The sequence below is a fragment of the Embiotoca jacksoni genome, unplaced genomic scaffold, assembly GCF_022577435.1.
Source record: "Embiotoca jacksoni isolate LCO1_2020_lvr unplaced genomic scaffold, fEmbJac1.0.p SCAF_2, whole genome shotgun sequence".
In the NCBI taxonomy this organism is placed as follows: Eukaryota; Metazoa; Chordata; class Actinopteri; family Embiotocidae; genus Embiotoca; species Embiotoca jacksoni.
In genome coordinates this window covers 19,117,582-19,133,711 of record NW_027185340.1, presented here as the reverse complement: position 1 = coordinate 19,133,711, position 16,130 = coordinate 19,117,582, and the positions used below count along the sequence as shown (strand labels likewise).

Below are 16,130 nucleotides of genomic sequence, written 5' to 3'. Positions count from 1 at the left end.
TTACAAAACAGACAATCTGACGAATATAGAAACAGGAAGGAGACATCTGCTGTCAAAATAAGAGCGTTAGATGTTCACTTCTTTTTGTTTGCTTAACAACAATTCAACATCGAGTGCGTTTCCACTAAGTCCAGGCTCTTCCAACTTAAAGTGTGTATACGACTAATTTAACATACAGTAATACGTAATCGCTTCCTCTGATAATAAGCATTTAATTCGATCATTTTAATTTGAAGACCACACAAACCCCGTCACTTCTGTTTCGTTGGCGACGATGACGGAGAGAACAACGCCGGTTTAAAATCAAGAGTCTTTTCTGTTGTTAGAGCACGTTTTCTTTAGAAAGGCTTCTTCATGACGTTAATACTTTTCAGTAAAGCTTCTGTTGATGACAAGCTTTTGCAAAAAATATCGCGGGAATTTAGCAAAATTGCCTAATCACGCAAATATTAAGGAGATTATTTGATTTGCGATTATTGGTGCGATCGCAACGCGTTGATGTCCTCGATGGACTCGGTTACTGGACGAAGGGACTCGGTCAGCAGACGGTTTGAAACGGCGCATGAGCGGTTTAACGAAGCGAACATCTGTCCAGCTGTGGACTCTCAGCAGGAAGTAAACCTCATGGAATGATTTTGAAGTTACATTCAGCAGAAGGATCAGCGTCGACGCCGGTTACAGATTAATACGCACGCTGCCGTCAGCGGTCCGATCTCAACAAGACGCTCGATTTACTGACACGACGACTGGCGAGTATTTTTATATTCCTGCGGTCGGACGGAGGAGACGTCCGCCACCACCAGAACAGGAAATTAACTTTCCGTTGGCACGACAACAAACAAAACAAAAAACTGCAGGTGAAACATTTTCATTCAAAAGATTATCTGGTCGATTCGGAACAAAAATGAAAAAAACATGTTTTGAGGAAAAGATCAAATCAATCTGTTAATATTTAACGAGAAAAAGTGACGAGAAGAAAAGTTTATCGTGAAACAAGTTATTGCAAAACAAAAAAAGTGAAAGAACGTGAGATTCTGTTTTTTGTTTTTTCTTGAACAGCAGCTGACTGATGATCCAGAAACATCGTGCGTTAGGATCAAAAGCTGCAGAGCATCAGCTGAAGGAAGTTTGAGGTGCGATTGTGTTACAATAACACTTACATGTGATGAGCAGGTTTCTGTTGTCGTGGCAGCGATTTAAACAAAAAAAAAAAAACATTTTGGTTTGTCTTGTTTCTCTTCTTCTTTTTTTTTTTTTTTTTTTTGCATTTAAATAGATAAAAGTTCATCGAACATCCTGGAGGAGATTTAAGCTGAAGGAACGAAACATCCATTTTTAAACTCTCTGATCGGAGACTTCGCTTGAAATACAACCAACCGAGAGGTCAGCTGATGACGTTCAGACATTCACGAGTCTCAAAGTAGCTCAACATAAGTGCAGGTAGGAGGAGGATGTGGATGTAAGAAGCTGCTCGACTTTACCAAAACATACGTTCAATTTAAAAGTTAGCAGCAAAGTTACAGGAAGAAAAAAAAAAAAAAACGACACGAATCTTTTTGTGTTTTTACATCGACGTCGCCGCGGCAACACAAAGACAAATGTCAAACGTTACATTTGGTCTGAAGGACATTCGAAGGAAGACGCTGGCTGGCAGAATTACCCGTCGTCCATTTCTCATACCCGCCTGCTCAGAGCCACAGAGAGGAAGAGGAGGAGGAGGAGGAAGAGCATCCCTCCTCAGGTTAAGTGCATTTAGCCGTTAAAATAAAGAACAACACCGAAGACTCTTTCTGTGTTTCTGAGCCCTTAAATCACTAAAGGTTTGAGGTAAAGCCAGCGAATAAGACACAAAAGCCTCAGAACTCCCTGATGACCCTGAAGTGGTTCTCGATGGAGGCCGGCTCGTCCTCGAAGTGCAGCTTCTTGCTCGGACAGGCGCCGAACTCCTCCAGCGCCCCGATGAAGCGCGCGTGCTCGCGGCCCACCCAGGCCCGCATGGGGTCGCACACCTCGTACGGCGTCACGTGGGCGTGGACCGACACGCCGCTGGCCGCCAGCTCCTTCAGCACCCGCTTGTCCGTCACCCAGGTCTCGCTGCCGCCCGGGTGCCCTCCGTCCAGCCAGAACATGTCGGAGACGCGTCGGACGAACGGCGCCATCTGCGGGTCGTGGCGGGCGCCCGCCAGCTCGTACGCCATCTGGTTCAGGACCACGCAGCCTTTGCTGAAGCCCACCAGCGTCAGGGAGAAGCCCGCGGGGATGCTGTCGGCGCCTCCCTGTGGCCGCAGGGGGTCCCGGAGGCCGGCTCGCTCCATGCCGTGGCTCAGCAGGGCCCTGCGGGGAGAAACCGGGCTCAGAACCGGTCCGAGGACAACAGAACGTCTTGAAGACTTTAAAAAAAAAAAAAAGATCAACCGGCACCGGCAGATATTTTCTAACAGTTGACGGATCGAAGAGGAAAACCAAACCTGAGGTGGCGAAATGCTCCGAAGTCGGCCGAGTGCTCCGGCGCCCCGAACATGTTGCTCTCCACGAAGTTGTGGTAGCAGCTGAACTTGTGCAGGTACATGCGGGAGGCTCTCACCACCCACACGTGTCTGTCGGGGAAGCGGCGGCCCAGCGTGAAGGCGACCTGCTCCAGACTCCAGCAGAGCCACTGGGCCGCCTCGGGCTGCACAGCCATGTCCTCCTGGAAGCTCTGCAGCGAGCAGCGAGCAGCGAGAAGACGGAGAGAACGAGTTTAAAGCCGCGACCGGCAACTTTTACACACTGAAGAAACAACCGAAGAGGAGATTCGTTCAACACGCGTCCTGAAATCTTTCAGTTTTACTTTACCGAGTCTCACAACCCTCCGAAATGACATCAGCCAGAAACTGTAAAAACAGACATTTTATTGCCCGGTTTCCGAATGTCTGAGGGTCCTTGAACTAATCATTTGCACCGTCAAAGCTTAAAATAGTGACATTTCTTTAAAAAAAGATTATTTTTTTTAAATCACTTTATCCGACACGTCTAGCCAAAAATAAAAAATAAACCGTTTGCACGATCCAGACTGTAAAAAAACCAAACCACAAACGTTGTGCTCCTCAGCTCATCTGAGGCCGAGACAAACATTTACGTGATCCAAGTTCAAAAGAGGAGATGACAGAAGTTTGTAGAAGTTGTAAAAAGATAAATAGTTTAATACCTACAGCATGTGGAGCCCCGCCCCCTTTTTCCCTCCAATATTTGTAACACTTGTAGGCTCTTGGGAAAAAGGTTGTAAGATCTTATACAGCTTCTTTTTTATTATTATTTTGTAAAGTAAGTTATCAAAGAAATTCAACTTTTCCTCTTTCCTGATTTCTGACATTATCACTGCGTTATGCTGCAGAAACACACGTTTAAGTTGTTAGATCTATCTGGCTTCGGCTGTTATTGAACCTACAAACATAAACAAATTAAAACAAAGGATTAAAAACAAACAACAACAAAAAAAAGGCAAACACGTTAGTTGGAGTTATTCAGTGTTTCTGTCCGCGATCTGAATTGAACATGTTTTCTGTGTCCCGGTCTGATGAGCGATTAAATCCGACACACTTCACGAGTTTCATCAGCGGCGTTTTCTCAGCTGCTGTCAGACCGAACACAAAGACCCGATTCATTTCATGTCCACGGGAGCGTCACCGTCGCCGCCCAGCTGTCTGACGAGCTGCAGACGAGGACAAAGAGTTAATGGACTCGGGACGGAAATGTCCATTCTGCTGCTTCTTTTTGTGCTGGGTGCAGTTTGTGGAGCCCCTTGAGGTGAAGGGCGGTATTACAAGACGCAGCAGGACTTCAGTGCATAATATGTAGGTAGAGGTAGTTACTTTATTTTTGTTTGGAAAAAAATTTCGCTGCAGCAGCATACAGGAAGCAATAAGATAATAATAGAATAATAAAAAGCAATAAAATAGCAGTAAAAAAAATATTAAATATAAAATGCACATGTCTTTGACATAATGTTAAAAACTTAATTTATTCATATTCTAAAGATCATTTAAATTGATTTGTGAGCGCAGCAGATCGTACAGAAAACATCTCTTGTGTATCTTACATATCGCTCCTTTGATATATGTGATTTCTAGAATCCGCTCCGTAACTTAAAACCCAAATATTTTACTTGACTGGTTATCAGCTCGTACAAAATATTCAGTTTTATTTTGTCATAAGAAAACTCACACGTAACACATTTGTGTAAATACCTCTAAAATAAAAAGAAACGTCGACATGAAAGGAAAGAAAAAAAAAACGTAACACAAGTCTTACATAACGCACCTTTAAAGACTTAATATAAGACGATATAAAAGAAGCTTCACGCGACTGAAGTTATTAATTGAAGTGTATTAATTGAATCTGCTGAGGTTCCCTCCGTCCTGCTCACTCACCTGGATGTCCCCGTGGAAGAACACCACGTGTCTGTTGCCGCCCCTCTCCTGGGCCTCCGGCCCGCTCGGACCGTCCGTGTCCGGCGGCAGCAGCAGCAGGTCGTTCACTCGGCTCGGGACGTATCCGGGTACCGCGTGCAGCCTCTGCAGCCTCCGCCGCCGCGAGCTCCCCGCGCGCGCGTCCTCGTCGGCCGCCCCGGGCTCCTCGCGGGACGTCGCCGTTAAGGAGGTCATCGGTTTGTTTTTGTGGTTGTTTTTTTTTAGCTATAGCTGTTCAAAGTGAAGGCCGCGGCAGCTGCTCGGACGGGTGGAGCGGACTCTTAAAATGAGAACATGATTTGGCGTTTTCTGTGTCTGCGCGGTGACGCCATGACAGCTCGGTCATCTGACGACAGCGGCTAACGGCTGAAACGAGGCCCGGGGAGCCGTATGAAGTGCGAACACGTATCACCGCACGCCGCCTTCAGCCGCTGCCCGCGTCATATTGTCACAGAATTGGTATAAAACAATACTGTTTGTTAAAATGTCGACAGTTTTAGGGTCTTCTTTGTCCACAAAGAGGCGCTGTTTATCAAAAACCCGCCGAGCACGGTTACCTCCGGGAGCGAGCGTTCTGCGCATGTCCAATATGTCCGGCTCCAGAGATGCGTGTTGTGTTAGCGAGATGATTCACTCCCGTTTCCTTCCGTTTTCGACTAGTTGGTCAACGAGTTCAGTGAGTCGAGGGCAAAAAACTAAACGTACAGATGCAAAAGGAAAAGTTTATGGTAACTTAATATTAATGGGACTATACAGATATAAAAACAATAATCATGTATTTCAACAGGCTGTTATCTGGACTAAATAAATATAGACGATCTAATGTATTTATTTATTTTTAATTTCAGCATCCATTCAAGTAGATTATTTTATCATACGGTCAGTCATTTACTTAAAACGTTTCTTTGATGTATTTTGTTTTGTTTAGGCTACTTGTGTGGCATGTTAACATTCATTTATGTGGCATTCATAAAAGACAGAAGTGGGTTGACTTTATATAAAAGCCACCAGGAGGGAACCATCTTGCTCCGTTGCTCTCTGAACTTTAGCCAAACATACAAAACTCTGCGCGCGCACACGTCCGTGGATCTGGACGTGCAGCAAACGACGCCAAATGATGTGTGCACTGCTGTGTGCGTTTCACGCGCATTATTCAGTGAATTGTGCTTATTGCCCTCCGCGGTCTGCAGAGTCAGAGAACACACTGCGCATGTCAGTGCTGAAAGTAACTGACCTGTCAGCTGCTGCCACAGTTTTGGACTCGCGTGCCACAGATGTATGTTAGTTTACACAGGTTGGACTTTGAACCTGTCGTGTGACCGCACAGACGGATATGAAGCGGCACTGCACAGTTTAATAATCCTTTTTTTATTTTTTTTATAAACTATTAAAATACGTGAATGATTGCAGTCAGATCCGGTCTGGACATTAGGAGACGTCCTAATCTGCTGAAAGGTAACCTGGACTCATAAACTGCAGCAGTTTATATTCACAGGAGATCATGTCAGAGCCTTCGTATTTGATGCTTCACTGGGATTTGAGGTCACCAGACAAAAGTATTCTCACGCTGCAGTACAAGTTGTGTTAAAAGGCAGCTCCACAGCCTGTCTGTAGATGGCATCATCATTAAAGACGACCATTCATTTTGAACTGAATGGTTTAATAGTAGCCATGCTTTCAGTGGAAGAATCTACTTCATATAAAATAGGTATTTACACAAATGCTCACGATGAATAACTTGAATGCGAAGATGCAACTCCAACAAAAAGGGAAAAAAAATAAAATAATGATGTGTAGTTTAAAATGACTCGATCTAATGTCTGCAAGCGACACGCGTCATGTAAAATCTAGAACAGTAAGTGCAGCAGATTTATAAAGCCAGCAGTCACAAAGTCATTGCATTTATTCAGCAATATATACAGATGGAAGAAGTATTCAGATCCTTTCCTTAAGCAGTACTACAAACACAGTGAAAATACCCTGCTACCAGTAAAAGTCCTGCATTTAAAATCTTACTTAAGTAAAAGTATGTAACAGTGTTATCAGTGAAATGTAGTTAAAGTATTAAAAGTGTAGTCGATGGGTTCACTTTCACAAGCAGTCAAACAAACGTAAAGAAGTAAAAAGTACAATCTTTGCCTCTGGGATGTAGTGGAAGTACGAGGCTGCATGGAACGGAAATACTCAAGTAAAGTACGAGTACCTTGAAGTCGTTCTTGAGTGAACGTGTTCGGTTACATTCCACCACCGGGTCTATTTGAACTTTGCTTTAAGTTGCTGGATACATCCGACCGAGTACGCTTTACTCTGTCGAAGCAAACCTCTTAACGTGTTGAACTCGTTGTCGTTTTAAAAGTTCCATTTGTCTTCGTCTTCCCGTCGGCGCACTTCACGTTTCGATCACGTCAGACTCTTCGGTCTCGTTGCTGCTGCAGGAACATGGCCTCCGGTTCTTTGGGCAGACAGCTGGTGGCGTGTCTCCTCAACGTCTCCGAGGCTCGCAGGACAGACCTGGTGGAGACTGTGGCCAAGGCGGCTCTGTACAACACTGAAGGCAAGTTGAACGTGCAGACGTCCCGTTATTTACAATCTGTGGTCACCAGACACCGTGTCGCATATTTTGCAAGGAGTGGAAAAAGTGAGCTAAATATCCTGAAGCTACTCTTGATAGTTCACCGTGCAACTTCCGATTCATTTTGGAGTCGTATTCATGACATCCGCTACCGTTTCTCCGCCGTCATGTCCTCCGTGGTGTCATCAGGTGTCCTAATTCCTCTGCAGGAAGGAACACAGGCTAGTTTTTTTTTTTTTTCTGAAATTTCACTTCCAAATATGCGCTTATTTAAATGTTCTGTTCAAATTCTACATCAGGTGTCCGACGAGAGGGAACAACGGTGCTGAACATCTTTAACGATCACGACTACAACCGCTCCGTCGTCACTATTGTGGCCAACGTCGACTCCATCAGTGAGTTTCTAATCTTTGTGTCGCTCTGCCGAAACCTCGCTGGGACGTTATACTTTCATATTCATCCCCCTCCTCCTGAGAGACGGATAGAGTCGCTGTAATAACGCTGCTACACGGCTGCAGCAGGGATTCGGTCGCTGCTCTCCAATCCTCTGAGAGGAGAAAAATCCTTTAATAAGCTTTGTCAGGGATTTAAACACCAAAAAAAAAAAAAAGAAAAGGGGAACATATTTCTAGCAAAGATGGAAGTGAAAAGTTTATCTTGCCGAACGCTTGTCGGACACACGACGCTCTTGACAACGCAAAACAAATCTGTGGGGGTTTCCGGCTGTGCGTCCTGTACCTGTCTCGTGTGAAATGTTGCCCACTCAGCACGTCGGGGCTTCTGCTGCGACAGTATGTCTGATGTCAGTTTTGATGTATTTCAAGGGGAGGCGGTTCTGTCGGCGTGCGAGAAAGCGTGCGGGCTGATCGACATGCGCGCTCACGCCGGAGTCCACCCGTGCATGGGCGCCGTCGACCTCGTACCCATCTACCCCCTGGGGGAGGAGGTGGGAGTGGAGGACTGTGCTCAAGAGGCTCGGGGTGAGATGTGACGTGGGAGTGCACCTCAAACAATATGCTCCCACCAGACGAGCCGATGTTGTACCTGTTCATTAGCTTTCAGCTCACATGTCTGTGTGTCTCTTGATTTGTATTCTGTGCAGCTCAGAGATGAGTTCTGACTTCACGCAGCGCTTCGTTCACATCCAGCGCGCGCGCGCACACACACACACACACACACACACACACACACACACACACACACACACACTTTCCTGCATCCAATATGACTCAAACAGCATTTTTCTTTTGCAGTACGCAGCAATAATTTCCTCCAGCATTGCGGTACAGCGGCCTGTGCTTCCCTGACGTACTGTAATGAGCTCTCTCTTAAGTCATGTGACTTCGTCTGTCGCTTCCTCTGCTGTTGATTAGTTTCACAGTTCACCAGCTGACTTGTCGGCCGCGTGTCCCGCTGATAATGAGCAGCAACTCGGCATGCGGCTCGCCGGCTGCTGGCGTGCGTGGTGCGATTGCGGGGTGGTAACTGGCATCCCCGCTAACGAGCAGCGTGTTGACGCACGCGTGATAATAAACGTTCCACGTGTCCGTGTTGTTCCGTCTGTGTTGTCTGAACCGCGTCGCCTCAGGTGTGTTCGGTCCCTTCACGCCCGTGTCGCTCAAACCGCGCGCATGTGATGACTCTCCGTCGGCTCTAAACGTGTCTGTGCTCCCGCTCCGGCTCAGCTGTGGCTCGGGGTCTCACAGAGAGGGTCCGGGGCACCAGCGCCTTCCTGTTCGGCTGGGCGGACCCCCCCCTCCGGCGGGGGCTGGCGCTCAGGAGGAAGGAGATGGGCTGGTTCAGGAAGACGCCAGACTTGCAGGCGATCGTGCCCGACATGGGCCCGCGGCCGCAGAAACGATTCGGCCTCACAGGTGAGTTAAGGTTAGAAAAGGCAAATGTTTGAGCCTCAAAGGAAGGTCAGAGCGTTTCTCCGGCATGGTAACACAATGAAGGTGACTTTGGCTCTGGATTTGTGACCACAGGCCGTCTCCCTCCTCTACTACAACCTTTTTAAAGATAAAAAAAAACTTCACTGAGTTTAAATGTCCAATAGCAGCCAGGCAGGTGAGCGAGCAACAAACATATTATTCATATTTTGTCATCTTAAAAAGGTGATATCGATTGGTCCTGACACACCCGCGACTTCAACATGGACTTGAGCAGAGAGTGCACGTCAGTGTTTGCGTAAAATTTTGGGGTAACAGAAAGAAGTCGCAGGAAAACATATCCGGCAAATAGAGGAAACAGTAGTGTTGTTGCAGGCGAGAAACTTGCGTTGAACGGTTGTCATGTTGGAGAACTCAAGTGCCATCGCGCCAAAGTTCGGGAGGTTTGCAGTGAATGTTTTTTTTTTCCCTCCGAACGTCCCAGTAGAACTCGGTGTTGACAGTCTGACCCTGAGGGACGGATTCACGATGAACAACCAAGTCAAAGAAACTGACCTGACGCGCCGCCTTCGGTCTTGGACAGGAACGTTCCGCCCCTCTTGAAACATGCACGTCCACCTCGCCCGACTCATTGCTTCACTGCTGTAGACTTTCTGAAGCCTTTCGAGGGTCTGCGTTCCCGATTTTCAGAGTTTGACACAAAATCTGATGTTTCTCTGCTCAAGTCCGCGTTGAAATGGAAGCTGCGCTCGACCCAGTGGTCACAAAACCGCATGTAACTCGGGTGCTGATGTTGCGAACGAAATATTCTAGTATTCGCTCGGTTCCCAGAAGAAAACGCTTGTTTGAAATCAATAAATGATTTAATACCTGCTCACTGCTGCTACCAACGGGCGCTCTGTTTGGACACGCGTATGGCGTTTGAGTATAACCTGTGTTGATTCTACTCGTTCACTGGATTAAGTGTCTTTTTGTCTTCACGAACTTGTAACTCTGCTTTCCTGCAGGCGTCGGGGCCAGTCCGTACGTCATGAACTGCAACGTCACTATTGACACCCGGGACATCGCCGTGGGCCGCAGCATTGCCGCGGCCATCAGGGAGTCGAGCCCCGGCGGCCTGCCCGGCGTGCAGGTGCTGGCTCTGCCCCATGAGGGTGCCGTGGAGATCGCTTGTAACGTTGAGAGCGTGAAGGGAAACGCGCCCGGTCACCTGGCCGCAGGCGAACCGTGGCCGTCTTTCAGTGTCGGCGGTCAGCCGTACTGCCACGCTCCGGCTTCCCTCATCGCGGCGAGGGTGGCCGAGCTGGCGGGGAGGCGGGGGGTCGGCGCCGCGAGCGCCGCCCTGGTGGGGTTCACCCCCCTCGAGTGCCGGGGCTTAGCGGAGTTGGCGCTGTCTCAAGGGATTGCAGAGTTCTGGAAAGAGCAGCGCAGGCTCCGCATGTGAAAACAAATCCTCACCAAAAACCAGGGAACCCTCAAATATAAGAACATAATCTGTGACTTCAGTCACCGTCAGAACGGACTGTTTATGAAGCCCTGACGCCTTCGGTTGCTAACGCTAACCCGGTCAAGCTTTCCATTGCAACAGGGTCCAAGAGTGGCAGATTTAACAACAGTCGGCCTCATGTTTAAATCAGTGGGTCTTAAATTTCACAGACGAAAGCTAAAGTGGGTTTAGCCTTTTTTTGCCAACTGTTACGAACAGATTTATTGGATGTAGTTGGCGAGAGTTAGCAATTTAACTAACACCAACTTTGCAAATTGAAAACATCTCCAGCTAATTTCTTTGTGTTTCTAGCTGAACACCTTTAAAACAAGAAGTCCGTTGAACATCTTAAACGTACACGTCAACCGTCTACTGTTGGTAGACTTGAGCATTCTCACTGGGAAATAACCCGTGTAGAAAACAGGGGGAATATCGAACTGAAAATGATTCAGGAATGAATGTAATTAAAACTTATCCCTTTTCATATAACCCAGTTTCTAAACAGACATTGTATGCATTTTGGCATACAATTAACTAATTAGCTGTACATGCTAAGGACTACTGTAGCTACTTTTTAGCAAACAGGTCATTTAAATATTAAATTCATTCAAAACTCAGTAACTGGAACCAATAACCGGTTTAATGATGATATTTAGTTATAAAATTCATTGTTATGACTTTATTCTAAGAGATTTCATTTGAATTTCTGAACGAACTGTGAGTGATAACTTTTTTTTTGTACTAAAAATATCACATTAAATAAGTATTTCTCAATTAGATGTTTTCCTCGGTATTTTTTTCCATGTGGGCAGATCCAGTTAAACTGCAGAAAATGTTTCCACATCCAGTGTCCCACACCCGTCTGCTCAGTGCCGTCCTAATTCAACACTTGCAGTAAAACAGATTTGTGGTTTGTTCATTCTGAATTCCTTCTGAACGCAGCCAAGAACAAAACAATAACTCCCCGCCCGTCGTCCTCCAGCGTTTAAACACGAGACATCGCTTGTCTCATGTATGCGTGTCATTTCCTGTTTGGAGCAGATGGGACACTTGTGTTTACTGATGAGCCTCCGCTGATGAGTCTTTTCCCATCGTTTTTTTGGGGTTTTTTTTTTTTTTAAACCATCCGCCTTTCCATGCATGACACTGTGGGAGAGTCACCATCTGTGTGAGAAACGGCTATTTTTATCACAACTCATGGGCTGAATCTCAGAGACATCCAGCGCGCTGGCAGCGTTTCCATGAGCATGTTATCGTCAACTATTTTTTTATTTAATAGCTGCTCACCGTTTAGTTTCCAACGTTTTCTTGTAGATTCTATACACTGCTTCTGATGTACAGGATTAACCGTTTAATAACACGGAGGCGAATTTGGCCAGAGGACAGGTCAAGAATGAACGAGAGCGAGATGATTCCACTCATTTCTTATATAACGCCAGCATAAAGCATTGAATAACACCGCGTTCATGGAGTCAGGACGTATAGATTTGAGTCATTTGGTAATAATAACTTGGGACTGTGTTGCGTAAAGAAACAATTAGAAAAAAAAGCCAGAAATGTCCTCTGAGATGATGCTTAGTTTCATGTCATAATGAGAGCATTTTTAGAGCTAATCTACGCACATCGCGGGTGCTAATCTGTTGTGCTTTACGCAAAAACCGAGCTGTGATTCAGGAAATCTCGCAGTGAGATTGTTATGAATTTACTATGCTCTCGTTAAGTTGTGTAATTTTTTTTTTTTTTTTTTTTCATTTTTCTGCATCTGACGTTACGTAAAGACGCCCTTTGAGGCAAGAAGCGGTGCGATTTCCATCGTACGATGTGCTCTTCTTTGGGTGACGCGCTCCGACTGCGTGAACATTCACCTCTTTGTATGTCATCCAGCTGAGGCTCTTAGTCACACAAGCAACACAGCCGTGCAGCTTCATTTCACACGTACGTACACAAATCTCTCCCTTCGACACACACACACACATTATTTCTCCTTTCTGCTATCTTCTTCTTCTTCTCTTCTTCATCTAGACTCGCAAGCATTTACTCTATGGATGTTGCACACACACACACATACACTCAGCATGCCAGGCTTGGGAGCATCAAGGCCTAATCTAGGTCACAGCATAAGCCCAGAGGTATCCTGGTCTCAACACACACACAGACGTGTACACGCATGTTCTTAAATTTGCAGGCAAAAAAAAAAAAAAAAAATCACGTCTGCCATTTAAAATCCTTTTTGACTCGACTAATTTTCGCTCAGCGAACAGTAACCAAAAGAGAAAAGAAAGATTTTCATTTTGACAGTAGACACACCTCACTTCCCAGGAAAACAAAGACTATAAATAAAACCAGTGAATTTCATACACCCCCCCCCCCCCCCTCACTCCTCATCATCATCTTCTCCCTCTCTCTTATAACCTCATTGGTGAGTCTAATAGCTCTTACGATTGTCACAAGGCCATCATTTCCTTGATTAAGTGCACTTCCTGCTGCAGACTGAGTCAACATCCAGTTAAGAGACACTTTGCCACTGAAGCCTGAACTAATTCAATTCTATTTTTCTTTTTGGAGTGGGCACGTGTGTGTAATGTGCTTGAAATAAAGACGCATCTCGCTGCATGCTGCTGCAGTTTATGTGCATCTCTGCTGCAGGAGCACCACAGGACGCCTTTGATATGACTTGGCCTGACAGCGTATCATCCGAGATGCAGCCGCGTGTCACAGCACAGAAATAGAGGAGCTTATTTCTTTACATCAGTCCTCAGCCTTCTATAAATATTCCAAAGCTCTCTATTCTCTCTCCGTTTCTTCTTTTCTTTCTGGCTGCTTTCTCTGTTCTCCCCCTCCCTCCTTCTCTCCCCTCTCCCCCCTTTCACTGTTTCTCCATTTTTATTTTTTTTCCCCTACACACTCTCTGTCTCCCACATCTTCCCTTTCCCCTCTGCTCCTGTCGCACAATATATATATATAAAAAAAAAAATGTGCCTCTTGTCTGACTAGAAAGAGGCAGCGGCGGGAACAAAAACACCCTTGTGCTGCATGTAATTTCTGAGCCTGTCGGGTTTGTTTTTCTCTCTTCTCTCAGTCCTGCGGGGCTATTTAGTAAAATGACGGGGGATTTTTATCACATCACATTTAGAAATTTCCTTCTCTTCTTTACCACGCAGATTTCCACCAATCAAGCACGGCGTGATGGTTAATGACATCCATTAATCTCATCTGTGACCGCTCAGTGTGTTTGACTCACAAATAGGAACGAGAGAGAGAAAAAAAAAGGAGGCCGATCCGATTTTATCTGCCGACAACAGCCAGTTAGACGCTGCTGCGCTCCCAAAATGCGAGCGCACGGTGCCATCCTCCCCTAACCTATCAGTGTGAGAAGTAAGCGTGCCACCTATGAAGTCAGCAGTCCCCAACCCCCACCCTGAACACATGTTCAACATCCTCTGGGCACAGGCTGAGCACAGCACTGAGACACAGCTGAGAATTAGAGGCAGAGACCGAGAGAGAGAGAGAGAGAGAGAGAGAGAGAGCAGTGAAGTGGAAACATGGGTGAGCATCAGAGAAAGGCAGAAATAGAGAGATAAAGCAGTGAATTGGGCAGAGACGAGGGGTGGAGGAGGAGAAATAAAGAGACGGTCTTTCACATTGAGACGGCGGTGCCTCGTGCGGACGAGGTTCTCTTCTCGTAGCAGGAAAGCTCTCGTCGTGTGTGGATGTGAGAACCTCGTGGATTTGCTCCTTTCCAAGTCTCGGTGGAATTCATCACATCTGGAGCCGAAGCAGTTGCTGACGGAGGATGCGACCGTGGCTGGACGCTGGGATCCATGTGGGCCTGTGACGTCTGCGCTCCCCTCAGCGGCTACCTTCTCTCCCCCCCCCCCCCCACCCCTCCCTCCTCCATAAGGATGGCTTCAGCGGCAATGACCCAGATTGTGGAGTCGTGGCTCTTCGCTGCACGCTGCTCCTCGGGTGGTCTGCCGATGTGATGCGGACGAGGCGTGCTCCACACCTCGACGGAGACCGCTCAGCCCGCTGCCTCCGCTGACATCTGTCTCCGTGGATACGCACAGCAACGAGCAGGGTAAGGATGCGCCGCTCTGACCTGCACGCTCAAATGTCACGCTGATGGGATCCGTGTGTGTTTGTCCGTGTGTTGTGTAAACACAGTCAGCACAACCTCGTAGATCCTATTTCTGTTTTTCTCACACACGTGCCGGCTTCTTCTCCTTGAAATGATGTTTACAATTTGCTTCTCTGAGGTTTTAAACAGACCCATAACATGGCTGTGGTGATGGACTGAATGCCATATTGTTTGCTTGCACTGTGCAGACTGGCCGCATGTATAATGTATGACCTGGGAGATATCATGGCGAGCAACAAGTAACTGCGCTTCCCCCTAAGTACCAAGAAAAGTAGGCTTGGATGGCACAGGCAGAGAAGACCTGGATAAATAATATATTTAAGTCCTTTTGGTTTCTGAAAGCATTTGTCTCCACTCCGAGGGAATGACGGACACGGAGCAAAGCTATTTGTTCTCGTTTCTGGGAAAGAAGTGATTTTATTGGGCTGGATTCCAACTCTAAACCAGTCTGATGAAGTCAAATTAAACCGAGTCAGCTTCTCCTCAGTCTGGTCAGCGTAGTTCAGATCAGGTCAGCGGAGTTCAGTCTAATCGAATTTCATTCAGCATCCTTGTTGTTGAGTCGAGAAGACACGTCACAGTTCAGCACGTCCTCGGCCACCAAACGAAGAAGTGTTATTTGATCAGAGGTCAGAAACTCTGATCAGAGACGAAACAGAGGCCAGCAGATCAGCGAAGATCAACTATGTCGTATGATGGTGAGTGTTGGAGGCTGAGTTCTGTCGTTGCGATTCCATATTTCACTTCTTTTCTTCTTTTTTTTTTTATCCCAGTGGAAGCTGCTTAATTAGCCGGGACCCCTGAGACCGACCTTTCTAATTCCGGCAGCTGTATTTAACTGAATATCTACATTTATCACAGTGGGCCGTAAAGCTGCTGAAAGCAAGCTTGCTTTATACGAATTACACACAATCCTATCAGTGTTGCTGCCTGTCAGGCTCACACTAATACATTTATACTTATGTTAAGTCAACTACATCTTGCATGGTATTTAAAGCAGATATAATCAGTCCGTTATTGTTTTAACTTTTAAAGATTCATTTTTCTACATTTGTTTTCTTTTATCTTGGCTGTCAGTGCAAAAAGCTCCAGGACATGTGGAGAGAGATGGATATGACATGCAACAAAAGTCCCCCAGCCAGGAGCTGAACCGTGGACATTGCACTGATGCGCCCTATAAACTAAATTCTATCAATAGCAATGTATTGATGGCAATGTGACTTGTAGGGATGAAACTACAGGGAATGATCGCTTCAATTTGCGGCTCCTCTTGGCTTTAAGAAATTTTACAGGCGGCAAACCCACTGTTCACTTCCTGCTTCGTACCGAAAAGCAAACAAACGCAGTTAGCGACGAGCTGGTGAAGGTAGTGGTTGTTTAGCAGCTAAAGAGACAGATATTTTCTTCAGGAAGTTGGTAGCGACCAAAAACAGCTAAAAGACAAAGCTAAATATACAACTGTGTGCTAACCGTATCAGCTGAAAAGATAGGTCAGTTTATTGTTCGCAACTTGTTTACACTGCCCCAAAGTGACTTAAAAATCTGTTAATGCTGTTCCCCAAAAATACAAAACACCTCACTCTCTATTACTATCATC

At 46.2% G+C, this 16,130-nt stretch overlaps 2 protein-coding genes across 7 annotated transcripts in view; one reads left to right on the top strand and one right to left on the bottom strand.

Annotated features, from left to right (window-relative positions):
* Positions 1-852: 852 nt before the first annotated feature.
* Positions 853-4,647, bottom strand: cunh2orf69 (chromosome unknown C2orf69 homolog). Its single transcript, XM_069154931.1, has 3 exons — positions 4,410-4,647; positions 2,469-2,698; positions 853-2,334 (listed from the first exon to the last, which is right to left on the bottom strand). Exons 1-3 carry the CDS (start codon positions 4,641-4,643, stop codon positions 1,857-1,859), a joined length of 942 nt encoding a protein of 313 aa, XP_069011032.1. The 5' UTR covers positions 4,644-4,647; the 3' UTR covers positions 853-1,856.
* The window catches only part of ftcdnl1 (formiminotransferase cyclodeaminase N-terminal like 1), a 77,380-nt gene continuing 65,791 nt past the window's right edge, over positions 4,542-16,130 (top strand). For 3 of the 6 annotated variants that reach the window (XM_069154924.1, XM_069154923.1, XM_069154925.1), the window contains exon 1: positions 10,353-14,473. Coding sequence is in view for 3 of the 6 variants with exons in the window: in XM_069154928.1 (XP_069011029.1) it covers positions 6,888-7,002; positions 7,230-7,241; positions 7,320-7,415; positions 7,845-8,000; positions 8,706-8,894; positions 9,917-10,353 (1,005 nt within the window). In the remaining 3 variants the exon portion in view is untranslated. Of the gene's footprint in view, positions 4,646-5,858; positions 7,003-7,229; positions 7,242-7,319; positions 7,416-7,844; positions 8,001-8,705; positions 8,895-9,916; positions 14,474-16,130 lie in introns of those variants that run through there. The other 3 variants (XM_069154928.1, XM_069154927.1, XM_069154929.1) reach the window with 3 other exon arrangements.

Bases quoted from the DNA above. Each gene is read 5' to 3' on its own strand.
- cunh2orf69 (XM_069154931.1), bottom strand. From the start codon at position 4,643: ATGACCTCCTTAACGGCGACGTCCCGCGAGGAGCCCGGGGCGGCCGAC. The intron at 2,699-4,409 runs GTGAGTGAGCAG...TGCTCGCTGCAG, and splicing joins TCTTCCACGGGGACATCCAG to AGCTTCCAGGAGGACATGGC. The intron at 2,335-2,468 runs GTTTGGTTTTCC...TTCTCCCCGCAG, and splicing joins GGAGCATTTCGCCACCTCAG to GGCCCTGCTGAGCCACGGCA.